Genomic DNA, 25435 nt, shown 5'->3' with positions numbered 1-25435 from the left:
CCCGGGCGTGTGCATAACATGCAGAAGTCAGGTGGATACACAGCTGATAGTCCTACTGAATAGACTGTTAGCTGCTTTTTTCTTGCCATAATACAAATTCTAAGTAAAGAAAAACGAGTGGCCATCATTACTTTAAGAAATGAAGGTCAGTCAGTCTGAAAAATTGGGCAAACTTTGAAAGTGTCCCAAAGTGCAGCTGCAAAATCAATCAAGCGCTACAAAGAAACTGGCTCACATGAGGACCGCCCCAGGAAAGGAAGACCAAGAGTCACCTCTGCTTCTGAGGATAAGCTTATCCGAGTCCCCAGCCTCAGAAATCGCAGGTTAACAGCAGCTCAGATTAGAGACCAGGTCAATGCCACACAGAGTTCTAGCAGCAGACACATCTCTACAACAACTGTTAAGAGGAGTCTCTGTGCAGCAGGCCTTCATGGTAAAATAGCTGCTAGGAAACCACTGCTAAGGACAGGCAACAAGCAGAAGAGACTTGTTTGGGCTAAAGAGCACAAGGAATGGACATTAGACCAGTGGAAATCTGTGCTTTGGTCTGATGAGTCCAAATTTGAGATCTTTGGTTCCAACCACCGTGTCTTTGTGCGACGCAGAAAAGGTGAACGGATGGACTCTACGTGCCTGGTTCCCACCGTGAAGCATGGAGGAGGAGGTGTGATGGTGTGGGGGTGCTTTGCTGGTGACACTGTTGGGGATTTATTCAAATTTGAAGGCATACTGAACCAGCATGGCTACCACAGCATCTTGCAGCGGCATGCTATTCCATCTGGTTTGCGTTTAGTTGGACCATCATTTATTTTTCAACAGGACAATGACCCCAAACACACCTCCAGGCTGTGTAAGGGCTATTTGACCATGAAGGAGAGTGATGGGGTGCTACACCAGATGACCTGGCCTCCACAGTCACCAGACCTGAACCCAATCGAGATGGTTTGGGGTGAGCTGGACCGCAGAGTGAAGGCAAAAGGGCCAACAAGTGCTAAGCATCTCTGGCAACTCCTTCAAGATTGTTGTAAGACCATTTCCGATGACTACCTCTTGAAGCTCATCAAGAGAATGCCAAGAGTGTGCAAAGCAGTCATCAAAGCAAAAGGTGGCTACTTTGAAGAACCTAGAATATAAGACATATTTTCAGTTGTTTCACACTTTTTTGTTAAGTATATAATTCCACATGTGTTAATTCATAGTTTTGATGCCTTCAGTGTGAATGTACAATTTTCATAGTCATGAAAATACAGAAAACTCTTTAAATGAGAAGGTGTGTCCAAACTTTTGGTCTGTACTGTATGTACATTGTATGTATCTACCTCCTTCTAGGTTGTGCCTGGATATGTACACCCACCATATACTGTGTATGTCTGCTCCACTTCAGTGCAATAAGCCGACATTTCTGACCACGGAGCAGCCGTGCTCTTTAGAGCTGATGTATTTTTATTTTTGTGAATTGTTTCAGCTGCCTGAAGACCATTGCTCGCCATCTACCATGGGCATGCTGCAGATCCTCGCTAAGTTGCCATCTTACTCCCTGGCATCGGGATGGTTAATAACAGTACAACCCATGTGCAGACAGATTTGTCTGACTCCTTACCGGACTCCAGCATCACATCGGCTGTTATCCCAGCAGAGGGTACTGCGATTCAGGACTATCTCCGACCATGCCGATGCTGGTCATAATTCACCGGTACCAGAGGAGGACAACTTTGGGACATTGTCCAAGACGTACTCCTCAAGAACTGTGTTTAAAAAATCGTCTCCAGAGTTCCAGGACTTGAGATATGAAGAGGATGAGGACATTACTGGGGGCACACGACCTGCTCATAATAGGACCAGGGGAAGAAGAAACACTCCGTACTGGTACTTCCTCCAGTGTAAGGCCAAAATAAAGGAGGGCAAGGTAAGAATGTCTATATTGTTACTCTACTGGGGATCCGCAGGGGAGGGATCGTACATCACAATGCTAGTTTACAATGAGGCATACCAGAAAATATATGTCCTTCTATAATATATCCTCATATAATTTCCGATTGTGGCAAATATTATGCAATTACATTGTCCTAAATGATTGTATTCGCTGATCGTAACCTTATCGGTACGATGGTAGCGTCACCACTAGCACCTAAGAAGCACAGTGAAGCCTGGTAAGTGTCCAGACGGAGGAGATAGCCATTTATGAGAAGCATTATTTTTTAGGATCATAGCCATGACTGTTATAGCATTTGCCCTTGTGCCATGTTGTTTTTCAAGCAATGTCTGTAATCACAGCAAAACTATTGCAGTCTTCACAACACAGCCCGGCTCTGCTACGATTAAGGAAATCATGTCCAAGAGCAATAAAGAAAAATATTCACAAGTGTTTTTAAGAAATTGCTACTGTTTTTTTTTGCTTGGATTATTTATTTATTTTTTTATGTTTGCATTATTTGTCTTTTTGCTACTTTTGTTGCATCTGTGCATTTTTACGTTTTTTCTTTTGTTGCTAATCACAGCATGTTCTAAGTTTCGTGATTTACTTATTTTTTTTCTTTCTTTGCCTTTTCTATAAATTTTACCATTAGAAAATGCACCTAAAAAATCATCCACATGTCTGTATGTGTCAGAGTTGGCTCGGGGTCACATCTGTTTATTTAGTAGGGTAAAGAGGGAGGAGGTGAGTAAGGACATAAGTGTGAAGTGCTGGGTCCTGATTGCTTGTATACCCTGCACTGCTTATAGCTCTTCTATTGCTCTCCTCTGAAGACATGTCCCTCTTGTGTGCAGCTGGCCGAGGCCCTGGAGCTCTTCGAGGAACAGATGCTGAAAGAGGAGCGGCTGCAGCCTGAGGAAAGTAACTACACTGTTCTCATCGGAGGCTGCGGAAGAGTTGGATATGTGAAGAAGGCTTTCAAGCTGTATTCAGATGTATGTACCGGGGTTCAAGTCTGTGGGTCTGTGAAAAACATGTACAGCACACGGGTGGCATTCGTGTGCCATCCATGTCCTGCACATGGTTAAAGGGATTGTCCAGTCCAGATCAATAAGTCTGCAGTTACGCAGTGTGACTGCAGACTTATGAATCCCTCCAGCGCAGGCACTGTGCGGTGCGTGCATTCGCCGTTTCTGACCTGGGACATGAGGGTATGTATGCCTTATACATAGCCCGGCCAGTGGGCACAGCCTTGCTCCATACACTTGTATGGGTCGAGGCCACACCCACTGGCCTGGAGGATGTATAATGCTTATGTACCCACCGATCCTGGCTCAGAAACCGGTGAATTCCCGCAGCTCACCTGCGCTGGAGGGATTCATAAGTCTGCAGTCACACAGAGTGATTACAGACTTATCAATCTGCACCAGAGAACCCCTTTAACGTTGAAAAGTATAGGAGATGCTTTGTAATTCATTTGTTTATCCATACCGGAATAACACTGATGACTGATGGTAAAAACAGACACATGGATGACACTGGTACTGCTTTTTACATATGTGTTTTTTAAGTATGTGTTTTATCCGGATGTGTGAAGGAGGCCTAAACCTGCGGGCACCCACAAATGCAGGGAAAGGTTGCATCAAATGGTGTTTAATGAACGGCTCACCAAGCAATGCATAAGACTACTGAAGAGGACGCACTTCATCTGTTGGTGGTCTGCTCGAGGTAATAGGGGGACCCTCTTGTTATCCATATACAGTTTTAGGGACATTGTCCAAACATGGACGACCCCCATATGAATTAGACTAACATAACGTATTGACGGCTCTGTCTGACAGTCTAATATGTATGGGGGCCCCCGGACAAAGCATAACTGATCATTTAATTTGGCTGATCATTATGTTCTGGAGATAAGGTGCCAGTAGACATGTCTGGTGGTGACTCACATAGAGAACACAGGAGTGTATGGGAGAGATGGCTGCCAGACAACTGTTCAGCGCGGGCCGTCTTTCATCCAAGAGCCATCTAATGTGTGTGGCGGGCTTTATAAGGTTGATCTGTGACCCCTCGATAATGAGCCATGGTAAAGCGGCATTGGGTAAGATACAAGGAGTGGCCAGTATAGTCCTTCTGCCTGTGTTCACATGGATGGGATTAGCTGAGGTCCATGCCGTGGTGGCTGTGCTCAACAGGCCCTGGACAGATTAGTCAGATCTGTACAGCATGTTGCAGCTTATTCTGAAATATTTATAACAAAGCCCAGATAATGGTCACATTAACTGTGGCATGTTTGTAGCTTTTTAATGATTTAATGCCAAAATTATCTTATTTACTCTGTGAAACAACCTTAAGGCTATGTGCACACGATGCAGAAATGCTCAGGATTTTTTCCTGAGCATTTCTGCATCTCCCTGGCAGGAAAAAACGCATGCGGATTGTACATGCGGTTTCCTGCCAGGGACATGCGGAAATGAAGCGTTCTTCACTTTCATTTCCGCATGCGGGTTGACAAGCGCTTCCCAAGCGATTTTAGCATCACTTGGAAAGTGCTTGTCAACTTCACACTATATAAATCCATGCAAACGGCATGGATTTATATAGTGTGTGAATGTCAAAAAAAAAATATATATATATACTTTACCCTCTGATGGCCCCCGGTGTCTTGCTTCGCACGGTCCCGGCTACCGGCAGTGAAGACTGAAGGACCTGCCGACGTCAGCGTCACGTGACCCGTCACATGACTTTGACGTCAGCGAAGGTCCTTCTTCATTCAACCGCGAAGTGCGGAGAACCAAGCAGGAGCGCTGCGCCTGCCGTCAGAAGGTGAGTATATATATATTTTTTATTTTATTCTTTTTTTTTTAATGGTACCTGGGTCTGGATGAGAGTCCTCTCATCCACACCCGGGTACCATCCGCACATTAGACCGCATGAAAAGCGCATCAACATATACAGTGATGCGGATTCCATGCGGTCTAATGCAAGTCAATGGCGCCAAAAAAGCAGCGTTTCCGCAAAATTAATTGACATGCTGCGGATTTTTGAGCGCAGCGTTTACGCTGCTGAAAAATCCGCATCATGGGCACAGCACATGCGGATTTCAATTGGGGAACATTGCTGCCCTTCTACCATGCGTTTTTCATGCGTTTCCGCGGCGTTTCCGCAACTGCAAAAACGCTGCGGAAACGCATGAAAAACGCATCGTGTGAACTCAGCCTTAAGGGACTTTCTTGTTTCACAAAACCGCTGTTCCTGGCTGCAGTTTGTTTAAAGAAATTACAAAAACAGTCTGTTCTCTATTCATCCTCCCCAGGTCCAGCGCAAAGTTTCTCCTGCTGTCCCGCTGTCTGTTATTGTCTGCAGCGCTGACAACACATCTACAGCTCTGCAGCCTGTAGCTGCGCTCAGCGGCTCGTGCCGTTAACTCGGGCAGACTACTGACTGCAGTGCTTTCACCGTCACGTCAGCGCTGCAGACAATAACTGACACCAAAGCATTATTATTATTACTATTTATTATTATAGCACCATTTATTCCATGGAGTTTAACATGTGAAAAAGGGGATATACATAACAAACAACAAGTACAATAATCTTGAACAAAAACGCAATGGCAAACTTGTACAGAAGGAGAGAGGGCTCACAGTCTACAAGGGATAGGTGAGGGTAGAGCTGGTCATGCAGCGGTATGGTGGAGCGGTGGTTGTTGCAGGTTGTAGGCTTGTCGGAAGAGGTAGGTCTTTAGGTTCCTTTTGATGGTTTCCATGGTAGACGAGAGTCTGATGCTTTGGGGTAGAGAGTTCCAGAGTAGGGGGGATGCACGGGAGAAATCTTGTATGCGATTGTGGGAAGAGGAGATAAGAGGGGAGTAGAGAAGGAGATCTTGTGAGGATCGGAGGCTGCGTGCAGGTAAGTACTGGGAGACTAGGTATGAAGGTTTATAAAAAATTTCAATAAAAAACATTGAAACACAGATATATGGGGGAGACAGGTTGTGAATGACTTTGTAGGTCATGGTTAGGGTTTTGAACTGGAGTCTCTGGGTAAATGGGAGCCAGTGCAGGGATTGATAGAGAGGAGAGGCCGGGGAATAGCGGGGGGACAGGTGGATTAGTCAGGTAGCAGAGTTTAGGATGGATTGGAGGGGAGGCCACAGAGCAGGAGGTTGTAGTAGTTGAGGCGAGAGATGATGAGGGTGTGCACTAGTGTTTTTGCAGATTCGTGGTTGAGGAATGCACGGATCCGGGAGATGTTTTTGAGTTGACATTGGCAGGAAGTGGAAAGGGCTTGGATATGTGGCTTGAAGCACGGTTTGTTTCTTAAAAAAAAACAAAATGCTGTGTTGGAATAGGGGTTGTCTGAAACAGGATAACCCCTTTAAAGTGAATCTGTCACCAGGTTTTTGCTATCTAATCTGACAGCAACATAATGTATGGGCAGAGACCCTGATTCCAGCGATGTGTCATTTACTGGGCTGCTTGCTGTAGTTTTTATAAAATCACAGTTTTATCAGCAGGAGATTATCACTAGAGGACTAGTAAGCCTGCTGCTAGGTAGTCCTCCATATTCATGTGCTCTGTATAACCCCATCCCCACCACTGATTGGCGGAAAGCTGCCAATCAGTGGTGTAGGCGGGGTTATACAAATCTCAGCATTCAGAGAACTACTAGAGCTGCAGCAGATAAAACACTGATTTTTATCAAAATAGCAGTTAGCAGCAAAAAGCTTGAGATATCACTGTAATCAGGGTCTCACCCCTTATATCCTGCTGCTCTCAGATGGGGCATCTAAAACCGGGTGGCAGATTCCCTTACAATTTAACTGCACTTTCAGATGACTTGTAGAATAAGGAGTACTATATAAGGAATAATTGCCACTCATTATACACTCCTGAGTGTACATGAATGTATGGGGAGTGTACATTATATGATGGGTATCCTGCTTTTTTTCTCTGCATTATAAGCCTCAGCATTTACCTTTTCTGTGCTCTGCTTTTTCTCCCTCCAGCTCCCCCTTCCATAGGTTTATACAGTGGTGGCCAAAAGTATTGGCACCCCTGCAATTCTGTCAGATAATACTCAGTTTCTTCCTGAAAATGATTGCAATCACAAATTCTTTGGCATTATTATCTTCATTTAATTTGTCTTCAATGAAAAAACACAAAAATAATTGTCCTAAAGCCAAATTGGATATAATTCCACACCAAACCTAAAAAAGGGGATGGACAAAAGTATTGGCACTGTTTGAAAAATCATGTGATGCTTCTCTAATTCGTGTAATTAAGAGCACCTGTAACTTACCTGTGGCACCTAACTGGTGTTGGCAATAACTAAATCACACTTGCAGCCAGTTAACATGGATTAAAGTTGACTCAACCTCTGTCCTGTGTCCTTGTGTGTACCACATTGAGCATGGAGAAAAGAAAGAAGACCAAAGAACTGTCTGAGGACTTGAGAGACCAAATTGTGAGGAAGCATGAGCAATCTCAAGGCTACAAGTCCATCTCCAAAGACCTGAATGTTCCTGTGTCTTCCGTGCGCAGTGTCATCAAGAAGTTTAAAGCCCATGGCACTGTGGCTAACCTCCCTAGATGTGGACGGAACTGAAAAATTGACGAGAGATTTCAACGCAAGATTGTGCGGATGGTGGATAAAGATCCTCGACTAACATCCAAACAAGTTCAAGCTGCCCTGCAGTCCGAGGGTACAACAGTGTCAACCCGTACTATCCATCGGCGTCTGAATGAAAAGGGACTGTATGGTAGGATACCCAGGAAGACCCCACTTCTTACTCCGAGACATAAAAAAGCCAGGCTGGAGTTTGCCAAAACTTACCTGAGAAAGCCTAAAACGTTTTGGAAGAATGTTCTCTGGTCAGATGAGACAAAAGTAGAGCTTTTTGGGAAAAAGCATCAACATAGAGTGTACAGGAAAAAAAAAGAGGCATTCAAAGAAAAGAACACTGTCCCTACAGTCAAACATGGCGGAGGTTCCCTGATGTTTTAGGGTTGCTTTGCTGCCTCTGGCACTGGACTGCTTGACCGTGTGCATGGCATTATGAAGTCTGAAGACTACCAACAAATTTTGCAGCATAATGTAGGGCCCAGTGTGAAAAAGCTGGGTCTCCCTCAGAGGTCATGGGTCTTCCAGCAGGACAATGACCCAAAACACACTTCCAAAAGCACTATAAAATGGTTTGAGAGAAAGCACTGGAGACTTCTAAGGTGGCCAGCAATGAGTCCAGACCTGAATCCCATAGAACACCTGTGGAGAGATCTCAAAATGGCAGTTTGGAGAAGGCACCCTTCAAATATCAGGGACCTGGAGCAGTTTGCCAAAGAAGAATGGTCTACAATTCCAGCAGAGCATTGTAAGAAACTCATTGATGGTTACCGGAAGCGGTTGTTCGCAGTTATTTTGGCTAAAAGTTGTGCAACCAAGTATTAGCCTGAGGGTGCCAATACTTTTGTCCGGCCCTTTTTTGGAGTTTTGTGTGAAATGATCAATGATTTGATTTTTGCTTCATTCTCTTTTGTGTTTTTTCCTTGCAAGCAAATTAAATGAAGATAATAATACCAAAGAATTTGTGATTGCAATCATTTTCAGGAAGAAACTGAGTATTATCTGACAGAATTTAAGTGGTGCCAATACTTTTGGCCACCACTGTAGGAGCATCGCAGACATTTTTGTTGAAATGAACCTGTCGCGTTCCTCCCGGTAGCGTTCGACTTCCAGTCACCGGGGTGGCACTGCTCTGTGTAGCGTCGGCGTCCCTGCCCTCTGGTAGGCAGGGACGCTGTTCCTCTCACCTCCCTGCTCCGTGCCCGGCGTCCTCCTCCCGCTCTGCTGGCAGCGCGCGCTCCTTCCCGGCTACCGTGCTTAGGGCGCGCGCACGCGCTCTCCCTCCCTCTTAAAGGGGCTGCGCGCAGCGTCCTAAGGAGTCCCCGGCCAATGGCCGGAGGACTTCACCATATATAAGGCACCTCCTCCAAAATGGAGGTGCCCGAGCAATGTTGTTGCACTGTTCACTACTCTGCTTCAGCCCTCAGGTCCCGTTGCCAGTTACCTGCCAGCTTGCTGTCTTATTCCTGCCTGATATTCCGCTACCTGCCTGCTAGCCTGAGGTCCGACGGTCTGCCTTACAACTCCTGTCAGTCTGTCTAAGGACCAGCTTGCCCGCTCACCTGGGAGCGCACTTCAGCTACCTGCCTGCTTGCCTGAGGTCCGACGGTCTGCCTTCCAACTCCTGTCAGTCTGTCTATGGACCAGCTTGCCCGCTCACCTGGGAGCGCACATCTGCTACCTGTCTGCTAGCCTACCTGGAGGCTACGCCGTCACGTGCTGTGACCACCTGCCTGTCCAGTGACTCCTGTCCGCTCACCTGGGAGCGCTCATCTGCTGCCTGTCCGTTAGCCTACCTGGAGGCTCTGCCGTCACGTGCTGTGACCACCCGCTTATCCAGAGACTCTCGCCTGCTCATCTGGGAGCGCTCATCTGCCGCCTGTCTGTTGGTCTTCCTGGAGGCTCCGCCGTCACATGCTGTGACCACCCGTTTATCCAGAGACTCTCGCCTGCTCACCTGGGAGCTCAAGTCTACCATCAGCCGCCACAGGTCGTACCAACCCTTTACCCAGAGACTGCCCCGGTCACTTGCCGTGACCATCTGCCCGTTCTTCCAGAGACTGTCCCGGTCACTTGCCGTGACCATCTGCCCGTTCACCCAGAGACTGCCCCAGTCACTTGCCGTGATCTCCTGCCCGTTCTTCCAGAGACTGTCCCGGTCACTTGCCGTGACCATCTGCCCGTTCACCCAGAGACTGCCCCAGTCACTTGTCGTGATCTCCTGCCCGTTCTTCCAGAGACTGTCCCGGTCACCTGCTGTGACTGCCTGCCTGGTCGCCACCCGCTCCCTTACAAGGACCGCCCCCTTGTATAGTAGCTCAGAGGTTCCGCCTCCCAGACCCGTTACACTCTGTGTATAGAAAGTGGCGCCTGTAACTGCGACCCCTGTAGTGACTGACGGCAGCTCAGCATTAGGGCCGGCTGTCAATCAGGGCTGGGGGCACGGTTACAGCCGTCACTCTCTATACACAGAGCGGTGACTGAACCAGTGCCGCCCCCATGACTGATACCCAAACGCTACCAGGTGCAATAAAGTTCATTTCCTCCTGGCAGAGGGAGTCTAAATGCCGGCACCGGGCAGGTTCAGAATGCTATTAACCTGCAGAGTAACCCCATATCTACAGGTTGATCACGTGACAGGTTCCCTTCCCTTCTCCCACAGATTTAGCAGATATTGAGAGTGAATGATTAGTGCAGGAGAGCAAAAAATGTCTTTTAAGTGACAAAAGAAGCAGGTTTATCTGATAATGTATATTACAAAGTGTCTTATCTTTACTTGCACTATTGATTAATGAAATCAGGTTAGGCTGGAGCAGGAACACAGTGATAGGACAATCAGAGGGAGACACGGGCAGATCGTGCTGCAGCTTATTCTAGTAAGGAGTTTATCTCACTTCAGTGCTGAGCACTTCTACACAACCATATCACTGCCACTGCTTCTGAACATGTGCTAAATGGAAAGCGGGAATCCCTCCCGCCTGTGTGCGATGTGTACGTGAGCAGTCAGTGCAGCATTCTCTACCCACTAGCTGAGAGATAACTGAAGCTTAGCGCTAGAGCCTGCAGAGGGGAGAACTGGTGACAATTGCAGGACACACAGGGGCCAGAATAGAATATACACATAGCAGTAGCCATCTGACATGACTGTTATGCCCTCAATATAACATTCATTGTGTACGCTGTCCATCAGTGTACGTAATGCAGTAAAGTACCTGTACATTATCTGATAATGCCCTGTATATTATGTACTTACATTATTATTGCTATTATTATATACAGTTTTTACAGTACAGACTCATTTCTTGTTACGTCATTTAGATGAAAAAGCGAGGTCTGGTTCCCACAGATGCCACATATACTGCCCTGTTCAACGCCTGCGCGGAGTCGCCATGGAAAGACTCGGGTCTGCAGCACGCACTGAAGCTGCGGAAAGAATTGATGGACAAGAACATTGCGCTTAATCCCATCACTTACCGGAGCTTGCTGAAGGTCTGCACGCTGAACTCAGGACTGCAGGGGAGCTGTGAGCTGTTTAAGGTAAGTCAAGTTCACAGTCCTGGTCACCCACAATGGAGTCCTTCTACGATAGGGGCATCTTATATTAACCGGGAGGGAACAGCATCATTGTAATCATTCCACGGGGAATCACCAGTGCGCCATGTCTGGCCAGGGACTTAGCAGCCATCAGGAGGCACCACCAGAGTTCAGTTCTTCTGTGGGGACCAGGGGGTCACTTACTAAATCTGAGAAAGGTGGACAGCTTTGTACTATCTGCTACCAACACATCCACTGTCAGTTTAAGAGATAGGAAGATGGTGCTGGGGTGTAAATTTTCAGCTAGTTAGTATGTCACCTGTTAGGGGGGCACAGGGACCCCACTGATCCTGGGCACTGGTGTAGCACTGCGCCCCCTTCACTGTTTTTTTCACTGGCCACCCAGCTGTTCTGGGAACGGCAAAGTGACGCTGTTCCTAAGATTTTGGTTAGATTTCTCTTGCAATACTCAAGCAGTGATGTCGCGAGCTGGATAATAACAAGCTAATATGGTCTTCTTGGGTTTATAGGAAATTGCACAAAAATTCCGTGTCGTTGGCCCTGAAACATTCAACGTCCTGTTTATGGGATGCATAAAGGATGAAGAGCTGGGCTTCCTACAAGCTCTGCAGGTATGGCTTGCTGCACACATCCTACATCGTATATCCGAACAGTGCACACTTACCTGTGAATTATGTCTCACACTTCGGACATGATGAGATACGCAAAAACATTGAGGAATCATGGAGCAACTGTTCATTTTACTAATACACATATTTCTTGCTGCAGTATTTCTGCTGAAGTGACGATGGGGCATGCTCGCTGAGGGTGGGACTCTTGGATACTCTGATGACTCTGTTGGGCTAGGTGCACATTACGTTTGTGGCCTTTGTTGGGCGCATACACATAGAAGGTGTGTGGTTCTTGTGGCCACTGTCAGGATGGATGATGAGGCATCCATCCACTATTGGGACCCATTGTAAAGAAATGTATACCGCATTGCAGAGGTCGCTCTACATTTTTTACAGAAGAGTAATAATCCTCCTCATAGTATTTTTCAGGAGTATTTTTAGCCAGTCTTTGAATATTAGAGAAGAGGCAGCAACCTGTGCTTTGCTTTACCGCTTCACGATCTTTGACGTATATTTACGTCAAAGGTCGTGTCCCTGCCTTTGATGTGGACTCGCACACTGAGCCCACATAATTCCCTGCACATGATGACTGATTTAATCAACCATCATGTGCCTTTAATAGCTGCTGATGTATTGTTGCACCGCCTGCTGCTATTAACCCGTTAAATCCAGCTGTCAATCACTGACAGCCGGATTTAACGCACGTCGGCTGGAAGCGCGTCATACATCCTGTCCATCAACGCCTCTGTCACATGATTGTGGGGCGCCGATGGGTTTTTTATGACAGCTGGGGGTCTGCTGATGACCTCCCATACATGTCATTATGACCCTCCTATGGGCCAGTGTTCATAGAAGATCGGGATTTCTGCTATAGATAGCAGTGTATATACAGCACAAGTGATCAGACGATCGCCGCTTCAAGTCTCCTAATAAGACTATTGAAGTCAGTAAAAAGTGAGATAAAAAGTTTTTAAAAATATGGAAGAAAAAAAAAAAGGTCCTTAAAAGTTCAAATCACCCCTCTTTTGCCCCATTATAATAATAATTTTTATTTTTATAGCGCCAACATATTCTGCAGCATTTTACAATTTTAAAAATAAAACAAAAAAAATACACATATTTGATATAGCCGCTCTCCTCAGGGAAGATGCTGACGGCCCGCAGGCACATACCCGTCCTTGTGCCAATGCACAGGAGATAAAGCGGACATTTATCTAAGTAGAGATGTGGCGTCTCCCACCCGCCTGTCATATTTGTAGATGACGCGTGGCGGAGGGCAGAAGCCGGGGCAGGACTCGTGTCCGGCTGCAGAAGTCTCATGTGTAGTGATACTCATGTGACTTTTCTAAAAGCATAAATCAGCCTGCAGAGGTGTCAGCGACGCTGGCTCAGACGTTACTGTGAGCGGAATAACAAGGCTTTGGTAACAGTTTCCCCTCTTTATATTGTATTAGCTCCTTTACTTAGTCCTAGTTCAGACTGGTCTAAGAGATCGCCTGCTGATTCCTTTCTTGCGATGCTGATAGGAGATTTCTGTTAGAAATTTGGCGCAAGGCTAGTGATTAGACTGGCTAGTGATTAAACTGGCTAGTAGATAAGGATTTTGTGCCAGATTTTTAGTAACAAAGGGAATACAGCGGTCGGCCACTTTAGGTGGACTGTTACAGTAGGCAGCATGCTGATAAGTTATTTTTTGACGTTTTGCATGATTTTCGCTGTCTTTGGTTGGCATATCCCCCCCCCCCCAAAGGCACTTCCATCTGCAACCTGTAATGGCCAGTCGGGATACCCGCGCTGGCATCGGGGTCTTATTGCATTGGTAGGCGCACTGGCATCGGGGTCTTATTACACGGGTAGGCGCGCTTGCATCGGGGTCTTATTACACGGGTAGGCGCGCTTGCATCGGGGTCTTATTACATGGGTAGGTGCGCTGGCATCGGGGTCTTATTACATGGGTAGGCGCACTGGCATCGGGGTCTTATTACACGGGCAGGCGCGCTGGCATCAGGGTCTTATTACACGGGCAGGCGCGCTGGCATCAGGGTCTTATTACACGGGTAGGCGATCTGTTCGGAGACAATGGTAAAACCAGTGGGCAAGGCTTCACAGATACAGAAAATAGCACAGAATTTACTAGTAGAAGTTGCCTATTTATTATGTGAACACACATTTGGAAATGATATAAGTAGATGGCCCAAGCCCTCCACAAAGCTTTTCATCCTGGAGGGCACCGGCTTTACCAATGTGACCCTCTGACATATGGGAGCATCATTATAATAGGGTACTGCCATTACATGCCAGCTAGTCCGTGTCCAGTTACTGCTTTCTCTGTGATGGGGTGTACATATTTGCGTGAATCTAATGTGGATAATGACTGTGTACGCCATCTTGTGCTTCAGGTCTGGAGGCAGATGCGGCACATGGGGGTGAAGCCGGATGTAATCACCTATAACCTGCTTCTTCGTGCCACCCGAGACTGTGGGATTGGAGACACAGCTGACGCTCTACATTTACTCACGCACTCTAAGGAACTGGCAGCCCTGACTTTAAGTGCAGGCAAAGAGAAGCAAGACAGGAAAAGCCAGCAAGTGAAGAAAAGAAAGGATAGTCCTGAAGAGGTGGGGCAGCCCGTGCTCCTGGGGGATTCCTCAATTCCAAGTGGCAACTATGGCACAGCTGGGGACACGGCAGGCTCACAGGCACTGGCCGTGGTGAGTACGGCTGACCATTTTCCCAGCGTGCCCTCTTTTGATGCCAGTAATGTGCCAAACCTCCTGGACCTGTCTGTAAATACGGGAAAAATTGTGTCACTTGAAAATGTCAATACCCCATCTGACCGATTGGCACTGATTGGCGACTTAGGGGGCGTTCTTCAGAAGATGAAAGAAGACCACGTCTGTCCTACAATAAAGACCTTCACCCTCCTAGCGGAAGTCATGAGAGCAGAAGTGGGGTCAGAATCTGCCGTCCTGGCCACTATGGACGCCTACGGAGTACAGCCAGATCTCACCTTTTTTAACACTTTGGTGTTGAAGAGGAGTAAAACTCTGAACCTGCAGTCGGCTTTGGTAAGGGAATGTTTTTTATTTTATCATTTAAATGTTAAAAAGCCATCATAAAATAATTAACACGGCTTGTGAGAAGATCCACGATATCTGACAGTAAAGAGAGGCTGAGGTACAGTAGGTGAATGATGCTTAATAACGATCCAAAACAAATGGTTCCAACCGATTCATATAGAAACTACACTTTTAGATATCTGCCTAATTGTTTCTAAGCATGGCTTTGAAAGAAGGGGCATTGCTTTGAGGAAGGGGCATGGCTTTGAAAGAAGGGGCATGGCTTTGAAAGAAGGGGCATGGCTTTGAAAGAAGGGGCATTGCTTTGAAAGAATGGGCATGGCTTTGAAAGAAGGGGTATGGCTTTGAAAGAAGGGGCATTGCTTTGAAAGAAGGGGCATGACTTTGAAAGAAGGGACATGGCTTTGAAGAAGGGGCATTGCTTTGACAGAAGGGGCATTGCTTTGACAGAAGGGGCATGGCTTTGACAGAAGGGGCATGGCTTTAAATACAACAGCATGCACTAAGTTGCTTGAAAATTGGGGGGGCAAAAAAGTGATGCAAGGCAAGCCAGCAAAAGAGTCTAAAGTATGACAAATTTTCTCATTTACATGTCCATATTTAACCACGTACATGGAAAGAATGGCACTGGTGTCACCAGTGTTTGTTCCGTGTGTCATCAGTGTTCGGTCTGTGTGTCCGTTTTTCCCATCAATCTTTGACGGATGGATAAATAAATCCTTGAATTACAGAGCTTCTCCTATTCTTTGCCATCCGTGTGCTGAATGTTTTTGCACAGACCCATAGACTTGTATTGGCTCTTTTCATCTGTGATATCGGAAAAAGACAGACAGACGGACATGTGAATAGCACCATAGATTATATTGGGTATGTGTTGTATCCATGAAAAAAAGGGATAAACCTCCACGTGCAACATGATGTGTGAATGAGGCCTTTTGCTTTTTTCTGGCCGCACCATCAAGAAAGATTTCCTCCATTAGTGTTTTTGGTCTGTGTGATGTCCATGTCACCAGTGTAATATTCCACATGAATGGATTGACCACCAGACTGTGGGGAAATAATGGCTACAGGCGCTTATCTCATCCATCCGTTTTTTAAATGAGATATAACCATAGATTTCAAAGGCTGCACAAAAATCAGACACAATCCGTGTGGCAGGTATGTTTTAACGGATGCACTGCATAGATTACATAGGAAAGTGTGTCTGGCCTTCTATTAGTTTTTTTTTTAGTTATGGATGACAAATGGACGCTGTTTGGATCAAAAATGGCCTTTTTTTCCCCTGAACACAAAGCATTGTGCTTGTGTGAATTTGCGCTTCGGCAGGGAATTGTGCACTGAGCCTATATGAAGGCATTTTGTGCGCTGCCGCCAAAATGCAACATTCAGTTGGACGCAGCAATATTTTATGTGTGAATACTATTTAATACAGATTTTAGCATTTCCCTTTTTCTGAAAATGCTTCGGGCCTCATGCAGAAACAAACTTTTTGTCGAAACGGACAGTGATACCCATAACAACCAATCAGAGCTCTTCTTTTATTGCCCTGGTAAAATGAAACGTGGCATCTGGTTGGCTGACACATTCTGAAACTTAATGCAGATTCTTCCACACTTCATGCCACACGTACAGTGTAAAAACTGATAGTCTGAATGGTTTCTTTACAGGAGCTGTTGCCTATGATGGCACAGAGAGGCATTGCACCAAACATCCATACCTTTTGCAATCTCGCTAGGGCATGCCTTAAAGAAAAAGATGGTTTACAGCTCCTGGAAGACATGGCGGTAATGACATTGCTAGTTTACATAGTTTATTTAGTGTCTTTTTTTTTACTCCTACTTGATAAAGTCTAGAAAATAATGTCTTTTTATAGAAAACAAGTGACAAGGATCTTTTTGCATATCTGATCGGTAACTTGTTTTACAGATTTGTGGATTCCATCCAAATATCAATGTATACAGCACATTGATTAATGCGGCCATAAAGAGGTTAGATTACGTCTACTTGACCAATATTCTGCGGGACATGAGGAACAGAAACGTGGCTCCTAATGAAGTGGTGGTCCGTCAGCTGGAGTTTGCCGCACAGTACCCACCAAACTTTGACAAAGTGAGTATACGATCTGATAAAACCAATAATGGAGGCTGGTGAAGAGGAGTGAATTCGCCTCCATGTAGGTAAAAATGTGTTGTTTTTTATCAAAATGGAAGCTTGTATTTGGTAAAAATACTCCACACCGTACGCCATCAACTAAGAAGGCCAATAACTAGTAATAGATTAGAAACAAGCGTTTGAAGACTTTTCCTGTTGTGAACATGATCCTTTAAGTTAAAGGGAACCTGTCACATTGGATAACGCTATTAACCTGCTGATGTAGGGTTAATCTGCAGGGTAATACCATTAGAAAGTGCCTGGCCACTATACTGAATGTGCAGCAAATGGGAGTAAATGAACTTTATTCCTCCCGTGAGCCGCCGGCTTTCAGTCATGCAGGGCGTGCCTTTATTCACCACTCCATACAATGTGAGCAGTGGCAGTAAGCACGCCCTGGAACTTCGGCTGACAGGTGGCTCTGCACTGATGCACTGTAGAGCTAGCTGTCAGTCAAAGGGCTGGGGCGTGGTTACAACCATTGCTTACTGTGTACAGATTGGTGACAAAGGGCACACCTGCATGACTGAAAGCTGGCGGCTCACAGGAGGAATAAAGTTAATTTTCTCCCTTGTGCTCATTCTCGGGATGGCAGCCAGTCACCTTCCTAACGCTATTAACCTGGAGATTAGCCCGATGTCTGCAGATAAGTCATGACTAAGGGTGATCTGTCACCTGAAACGCGTTGACGTCACATTCCTTCTAGCTGTAATGCTGACGTCGCTTTCCTTCTAGCTGTAATGCTGACCTTGTCCTCTGTTACGCACTTTGTGTGAAAAAGAGCCTATTCACGGTTCGTTGAGCTGGATTATCTTCATTTTATGATTCCCTTTAAAATGACTAGCAATTTGTATATAACAAAAAATATATAACAGGATGGAGGAATAAAGGGGCTGTCCGAAACTGATGACTTTATTTCGACACCTGCGCACACACTGAATGGATCAGTTACATGTTCAAGGCCCCAAGAGTGACTAAATAATGTTAAAATATCACGTTATTTATCCCACAGCTGTGACAAATGCAGAGATTGCCTGTCAAACAGGCAATCTCTGCATGTATCACAGCTGTCTAACAGCCGTGACACTTGCAGGCGCAGCGACATTAAAAGAAATGCTAAGCACACCAAAATACTCGGCGAGCACACGAGCATGCTCACAGAAAGAGTTAATGAAACCTGCTAGTACTGACATGAAAGGAGTTAACATATCATTGCTACTGCACTGTGAATGCCGTAACAACAAAACCAAAGCATTAATGGCAAATTGTGTGTGTTCTTTTTTTTCATCTGTTTCACCCCACAACATTTACAGCGCCTTTCCACTGAACCTTTCCGTCAACCTTCCTACATTATTTCATGTTACACCCATGAACTTAAAGTATTTTATTGGGATTTTATGTGATTTACCAACACTAAGTAGGAAGTATTTGTGAAATGTAAAGGAATTGATACATGGTTTTAGAATTACTTTTAAAAATATAAATCTGAATATAGTGATGTGCATTTGTATTCAGCCCCCCTGAGTCAATACTTTGTAGGACCACCTTTTGCAGCAATTACTGCTGCAAGTCTATTGGGGTCTGCCTCTACCAGCTTTGCACATCTAGCTCTTAAGGGTTTTTATCAGAAATATGCCAGAAATGGGCCAGAAGTGACCAGAAGGTACGAGTGACCATCTACTAATTGTGCTTAGTTTCTCTTTCTCATTCACACTTAAACCTTCATTATGCTTACATACGCCTTTACTGTCTTGGCACCACTAAACCTTACTCTCCTTCGCTGTCCTCAAACCCCAGCACCCTCTAACCAAATAATCATCTCTCCTTCCCTCTTACCTCCCCACCTGACCTCATCTGCAGACCTGCTCCTCAAACTCAGATCTATCCTACCAAAACATAAAACAAGCCGAACACTCTCCTTCTCCCACCTGCTCTCCATCTCTCTGCTTCTCCTCACTGCTGGCGACATATCTCCCAATCCTGGACCCAAACATCTCACACCTCCCACCAATACCCCCTCCTATCTCTTCCAACCAACTGCAAACTACCGCAACCTCTCCTACGTAAAACCCGTGCCCCTGATGCCCACCCACCCTGCTCCCTCTCTCTGGAGCACTCTGGAACACCCGCTATGTCTGCAACAAGCTCCATTTTGTCCACGACCTCTGTACCTCTTGTCATCTCTTTTTCCTGGGCATCACAGAGACATGGTTGACACCCTCCGACACTGCCTCCCCTGCTGCGCTGTGTTACGGTGGCCTCCACTTCACCCACCATCCTCGCCCTGGTAACAGACATGGTGGAGGAGTGGGTCTTCTCTTTTCTACCAACTGCACCTTTAGCCCTATCCAACCTCTACCCTCCCTTCCTCTCCCTTCTTTTGAAGTCCACTCTGTCCGCATCTACTCTCCTTCCTAGTAGCTGTCATATACCGACCTCCAGGCCCGGTCACTGCCTTTATTGACCAATTCTCCACCTGGCTTCTTTACTTTCTCTCTGCTGACATTGCACAATCATCATGGGCGATTTCAACATCCCCACTGACACTCGCCAGTCAACAGCATCCAAATTCCTGTCGCTTACTTCATCCTTTGGACTTACTCAGTGGTCCTCCTCAGCCACCCACACAGACGGACACACACTAGACCTCATCTTCTTCACCTAACTCTGCTCCCTATCTAACCTCACAACCTCCCCCCTACCCCTATCTGACCACCGTCTACTCACTTTCTCATCCATGTCCTCACCTGTCACACATGTCCAGCAACTAGCACACCCCCTCAGAAACCTTGCATATCTAGACACTCACACACTCTCTGACTCTGTTCTACCACCGACATCCATATCTTTACTCCACAACACTGACAGCACCACTGCTTTCTACAATGCCACTCTCGCATCAGCTATTGACTCGGTCGCCCCTCTTGTGCATGGCAGAGCGAGACGAGTCAATAGGCAACCCTGGCACAACACCTTCACTAAACCGCTTCGGCAAGCGTCCATGGTTGCGGAACGGCGTTGGAAGAAAACACATTCGCAAGATGACTTCACTGCATTCAAACAACAACACTCGCATTCAAATCAACCCTCGCCTCTGTTAAGCAGGCCTACTTCACAATCCTCATATCTTCCTTATCCTACAACCCCAAACAGTTATTCAACACTTTTAACTCTCTCTGCCCATCACTGCCCCCTCCGACCTCCGTCATCTCTGCTGAGGAGTTTGCCACACACTTCAAAAACAAGATTGACCAAACACGGCAAATCTTTACTGTCCGACCACCACAACCCCTTTGTTTCCCAGACCATTGCCCTTCCCCCATAACCTCCCTTTCCAACATCACGGAAGGAGACCTCACTCATCTCCTTTCCAAATCACACCTCACCACTTGTGCACTCGACCCCATCCCATCCCCCCAACCTCACCCCCACACTCATCCCATCCCTAACCCATCTTTTCAACCTATCACTAACTTCTGGTACCTTCCCCTCTGCCTTCAAACATGCCACAATCACTCCCATCCTCAAAAAGCCATCCCTCAACCCAACCGCCTTGTCCAGCTACCGCCCCATATCGCTGCTCCCATTTGCCTCCAAACTCCTTGAGCAACACGTTCACGCCGAACTTTCCTCTCACTTCTCATCTATCTCTCTCTTCGATAACCAACAATCTGGTTTCCGTCCCCACCATTCAACCAAAACTGCCCTTACCAAAGTTACTAATGACTTACTTTCAGACAAAGCTAACAGACAATTCACTGTACTCCTTCTTCTTGACCTGTCCTCTGCCTTCGACACAGTTGACCCCTGCTCCTACTGCAGATCCTCTCTTCCTTTGGAGTCAAAGACCTTGCCCTATCCTGGATCTCCTCATACCTTTCCAACCGCACATTTAGCGTCTCCCACTCCCACACTACCTCTTCATCCCGCCACCTCTCTGTTGGAGTCCCTCAAGGTTCTGTTCTAGGACCCCTACTCTTCTCAATCTATACCCTTGGCCTGGGACAGCTCATAAAATCCCATGGCTTCCAGTACCATCTGTACGCTGATGACACCCAGATCTACCTCTCTGGCCCAGATGTCACCTATCTGCTGTCCAGAATTCCAGCATAACTATCAGCCTTATCTTCCTTCTTCTCCTCTCGCTTCCTCAAGCTCATTGTGGACAAAACTGAACTCATCATCTTTCTCCCATCTCGCATATCTTCCCCACCTGATCTTTCTATCACAATAAATGACATCACACTTTCCCCTGTAACGGCAATCCGCTGCCTCGGAGTAAACCTTGACTCTGCCTTGTCCTTCAAACCCCAAATCCAGGCTCTTGCAACCTCCTATCACCTCCAGCTCAAAAATATTTCCAGAATCTGTTCTTTCCTCAACCCTCAATCTACTAAACTGCTTGTGCATGCCCTCATCATCTCCCGCTTCGACTACTGCAACATCCTCCACTGTGACCTACCTGCTAACACTCTCGCACCCCTCCAGTCCATCCTCAACTCTGCTGCGCAACTCGTTCATCTCTCGCCTCGCTACTCCTCTGCTACCCTCCTTTGCAAGCCCCTTCACTGGCTCCCAATTGCCCAGCATATCCAGTTCAAACTACTAACACTGACCTTCAAAGCTATCCATAACCTTTCTCTTCCATACATCTCTGAACTAATCTCCCGATATATATTCCCTTACTTAAACTCCGGTCCTCCCAAGACCTCCTTCTCTCCTCCACACTTATTCGTTCCTCACTCAATCGCCTCCAAGATTTATCCCGAATATCCCCCGTCCTAGGGAAATCTGTGTCCCAACATGTCTGATTAGCCTCCACATGTGGATCCTTCAGACGGAACCTGAAAACTCATCTCTTCAAACAAGCTTACAGCCTGCCATGACCTTGCTTGCTGCCACCTGAACAACGCCAGAGCTACTGCAACCCCCCAACCTACTGTCTTTCCCCATTCCTGTAGAATGTAAGCCTGCAAGGGCAGCATCCTCTTCCCTCTGTGCCAGTCTATCATTGTTAGTTTGTTTACTGTAAGTGCTATCTGTATTTTGTATGTAACCCCTTCTAATGTACAGCACCATGGGATCAATGGCACTATATCAATAAATAATAATAATAGTGGCTGAAATTTTTGCCCATTCTTTCTTGCACACTCGCTCTAGCTCAGTGAGATTGGATGGAGGCGTCTGTGAGCAGCAATTTTCAAGTCTTGCTACAGATTCTCAAAGAGATTTAGGTCTGGTCTGTGACTGGGCCATTCACACACATGTATATGCTTTTATTTAGACCAGGGGTCCTCATCCTGTAGCTTGAGAGCCACATGTAGCTCGCGGGCCCGTGATGTGTGGCTCGTGGCTGTCTGCCAGCTTAGTGCATTAGCACCAGGTATTGAGAGTAGATCTCTAGATGGTGACTTCTGTGTGTATCCCTTGTGCAGAAGAGCAGATCTGAATGTGGGTAAGATAGGAAACTCTGGAGCTTGGCATATTGCCCTGGTGTGATTTCAGTGGAAAAGCTTTGGTTGTCATTATATTGGTAATAGGGGTTCTGGGTGTCACTACTGTGAGTGGGGCAGGAGCTGGATGTGGCTCGCAACCCTCTTTCATAGCTGAATATGGCTCTCAAGGTCAGAAAGGTTGGGGACCTCTAATCTAGACCATTCCACTGTAGCTCTGGCAGTATGTTTAGGGTTGTTGTTCTGCTGGAAAGTGAACCTACACCCCAGTCTCAAGTCTTTTGCAGCCTCTAACAGGTTTTCCTCCAGGATTTCCCTCCATCTTCCCATCAACTCTGACCAGCTTCCTTGTCTCTGCTGAAGAAAAGCATCCCCACAGTTTGATGTTGTCACCACCATATTTGACGGTGGGGATGTTTTTTTCAGGATGATGTGTAGTGTTAGGTTTCCACCACACATAACGTTTTCTATTTAGCCCAAAAACTTCTACTTTGGTCTCATCTGAACAGAACACTTTTTTCCACGTGCTAGCTGTGTCTCCTACATGGCTTTTTGTAAACTGCAGACGTGACTTCTTATGCCATGCTTTCAGAAATGGCTTTCTTCTTGCCAGTCTTCCATAAAGGCCAGATTTGTGGAGTGTATGACTAATAGTTGTCCTGTTGACAGAATCGCACACCTGAGCTGTGGATCCCTGCAGCTCCTTCAGAGTGACCATGGACCTCTTGACTGCTTCCTTAAGTAGTGCTCTCCTTGCTTGGGTTGTCACTTTCACTGGACGGCCATATCTTGGTACATTTGCAGTTGTGCCAAACTCCTTCCATTTTTGAATGATGGATTGAACAGGGCTCCATGAGATGATTTTTTATTACCTAACCCTGGTTTATTCTTCTTCACAACTCTGTCCCTGACCTGTCTGGTGTGTCCTTGGTTTTCATGAATCTGTTTTATCCCTAATTTTCTCAAACACACAGAGGTCTTCACAGAACAGTTGTAGCTATTCTGAGAATACATTACACACAGAGGGACTCAGTTTACTAATTATGTGACTTCTGGAGGAAATTGGTCACTGAATATTTTATTTAGTGGCATCAGACTACAGGGGGCTGAATACAAGTTTATGTCACAATTTTCAGATGTATATTTTTAAAATAATTAGAAAACCGTGTATCATTTCCTTTAGCCTTGACAAATATTTGCTACTTTGTGTTGGTATATCACATAAAATTCCAATAAAATATGTTTAAATCGGTGGGTGTAACATGAAAAAAATATGGAAAAGGGCACATGGTATGAATACAAGGCTCTGTATTTCCCCACTTTTTAATAAAATGTATAGTAAATTGAATTAATTCAAAACTACAAGACATCCGCAAAAACAAGACTTAAAAAGATAATGATACTCAGCAATCCGCTGCAGCTCCCATTCTGACTCCTACCCAGTTCCTTCTGGTTTCTGCTCCCAGGTCCGGTCCCGACTCAAATGGCACGAAATGCACAGATGCCAAATCAATGCCAGGGGCAGATTACTGCTGCAGCCATTTTCTGCCATTGTGAGTTTGTTACAACAGGATACCAGGGGGTACTAGGTAAGTGTTGAAATGGGAGCTGAGCATTGATGGTACATGGGTGGAAGCATTGAATGTTTCATTCTTTTATACCAGTGTGAGCCCTTTGAAAAGAATTTTCATCCAGCGGACAACCCCTTTAAATTTCATATTGTGCAGAGAAAAGAGAGGCCCATGGCACAAAGGTGGTTTTTTTCTGAGCAAGTTATTATATTGCATATTATTACACATCTCTACAGTTTTTGTTCTTATTTTACAGTGTGTTCTTAAAAAGGTCTCTGTTCTTATTAAATATGATTGTGAGGTCTAATCGCAGATTGCAGAACCCTCAGGGGAGCTTTTTCCCCCGTGTTAATGCGTCTCCATCTTTTATGCTCCATCTTGATCTGGTGTGATTTGCTGTATGTAGACTGCCAGGATCCATAATGAAAGCCATGGTGCCTCCTCCACTGATACACTGATTGACAGGTCATAGCTGCTTTGCAACCAATCCAGTATCCATTGATGATTGTTGGTTATCTTTGGTTGTTTCCATTCTAGTACCTTAAAAAGAATGTGTTCTTAGAGAAGATAGACGGCTTCCGTGGCTACTACAACCGCTGGCTGGAATGGATGAATGCTGAAGAAACCCAGCATCCGTGGCAGAAATACCGCACTAAACCACAGATTGATTCCAGTTAATGATTTAAGTGTTCAAACAATTTTTACATGTGTGAATCTGTATATACTGTAATGTAGGTCAACAACCGTGTATATTTTTCATGAATAAAAGCTTTCACAAAAATATTTTTTATGCCCCACCCTTTTGTTTTTACAGGAGTTAAGGCGCCTACGAGTTGTCTTTCAGCGGCTTACTCCCTTCTCCCCACTGGAAACCAATATACACTTATCTGAGCAAAGCATGCATGTGTGGGGGGTCTGGAGGAATGGCAGGTGTATGATCAACTTAAAAAAGCACTCCAACAATATTATTTTGCACATATAGACCCAATTTATCAAACTATTTTTTTGCCAGGATTCTGGCATTAAACTGTTTGAAATGTTGCAGAATTGTTCCCTACTTGTAGTTGCGAAAATATTTTACAACTTTTGTTTTAATCTCTGAACCAATTTGGCCGTACAATATATAATTTGTGTTTATTTGTGAAAATATCAAGAATTTGACAAAAATGTAGAAAAATTCGCAATTTCTGAACTTAGAATTTTTATGTCCTTAAAACAGTCATTCCACTCAATTTGCCACATGTCTATTATACATCAGCATCATTTTTTAAACATATTTTTATGTCAGAAATGTAAAAGTGTTAAAATATTAGCACAGATTTTTCAATTTTCCAACATTTTTTACAAAGTTTATTTTATTAGGGACCGCTTCTCATTTTGAAGGTACTTTTAGGGGCCTTTATGTCAGAAAATGCCCAAAAGTGACCACATTATAAAAACTGCCCCCATCGAGGTATTTAAAATCCCATTTAGAA

The 25435-nt window shown here is 45.5% G+C and overlaps 1 protein-coding gene across 1 annotated transcript in view; it reads left to right on the top strand.

The window, feature by feature from the left end:
- Window positions 1–24743, top strand: part of PTCD1 (pentatricopeptide repeat domain 1) — a 39864-nt gene extending 15121 nt beyond the window's left edge. Inside the window, exons 2-9 of the mRNA XM_073647886.1 lie at window positions 1466–1906; window positions 2770–2910; window positions 10858–11076; window positions 11604–11705; window positions 14105–14773; window positions 16453–16569; window positions 16712–16894; window positions 24498–24743. Of these exons, the coding sequence (XP_073503987.1) occupies window positions 1496–1906; window positions 2770–2910; window positions 10858–11076; window positions 11604–11705; window positions 14105–14773; window positions 16453–16569; window positions 16712–16894; window positions 24498–24638 (1983 nt within the window). The 5' untranslated portion in view covers window positions 1466–1495 and the 3' untranslated portion in view covers window positions 24639–24743. The remainder of the gene's footprint in view (window positions 1–1465; window positions 1907–2769; window positions 2911–10857; window positions 11077–11603; window positions 11706–14104; window positions 14774–16452; window positions 16570–16711; window positions 16895–24497) is intronic.
- The last annotated feature ends 692 nt before the right edge of the window (window positions 24744–25435 follow it).

This window comes from Phyllobates terribilis, unplaced genomic scaffold (genome assembly GCF_046119375.1).
Source record: "Phyllobates terribilis strain yellow unplaced genomic scaffold, ASM4611937v1 Scaffold_9__5_contigs__length_417890890, whole genome shotgun sequence".
Lineage (NCBI taxonomy): Eukaryota > Metazoa > Chordata > Amphibia > Anura > Dendrobatidae > Phyllobates > Phyllobates terribilis.
The sequence above is the reverse complement of the archived record's forward strand: the minus strand, read 5'-3'. Positions and strand labels throughout refer to the sequence as shown.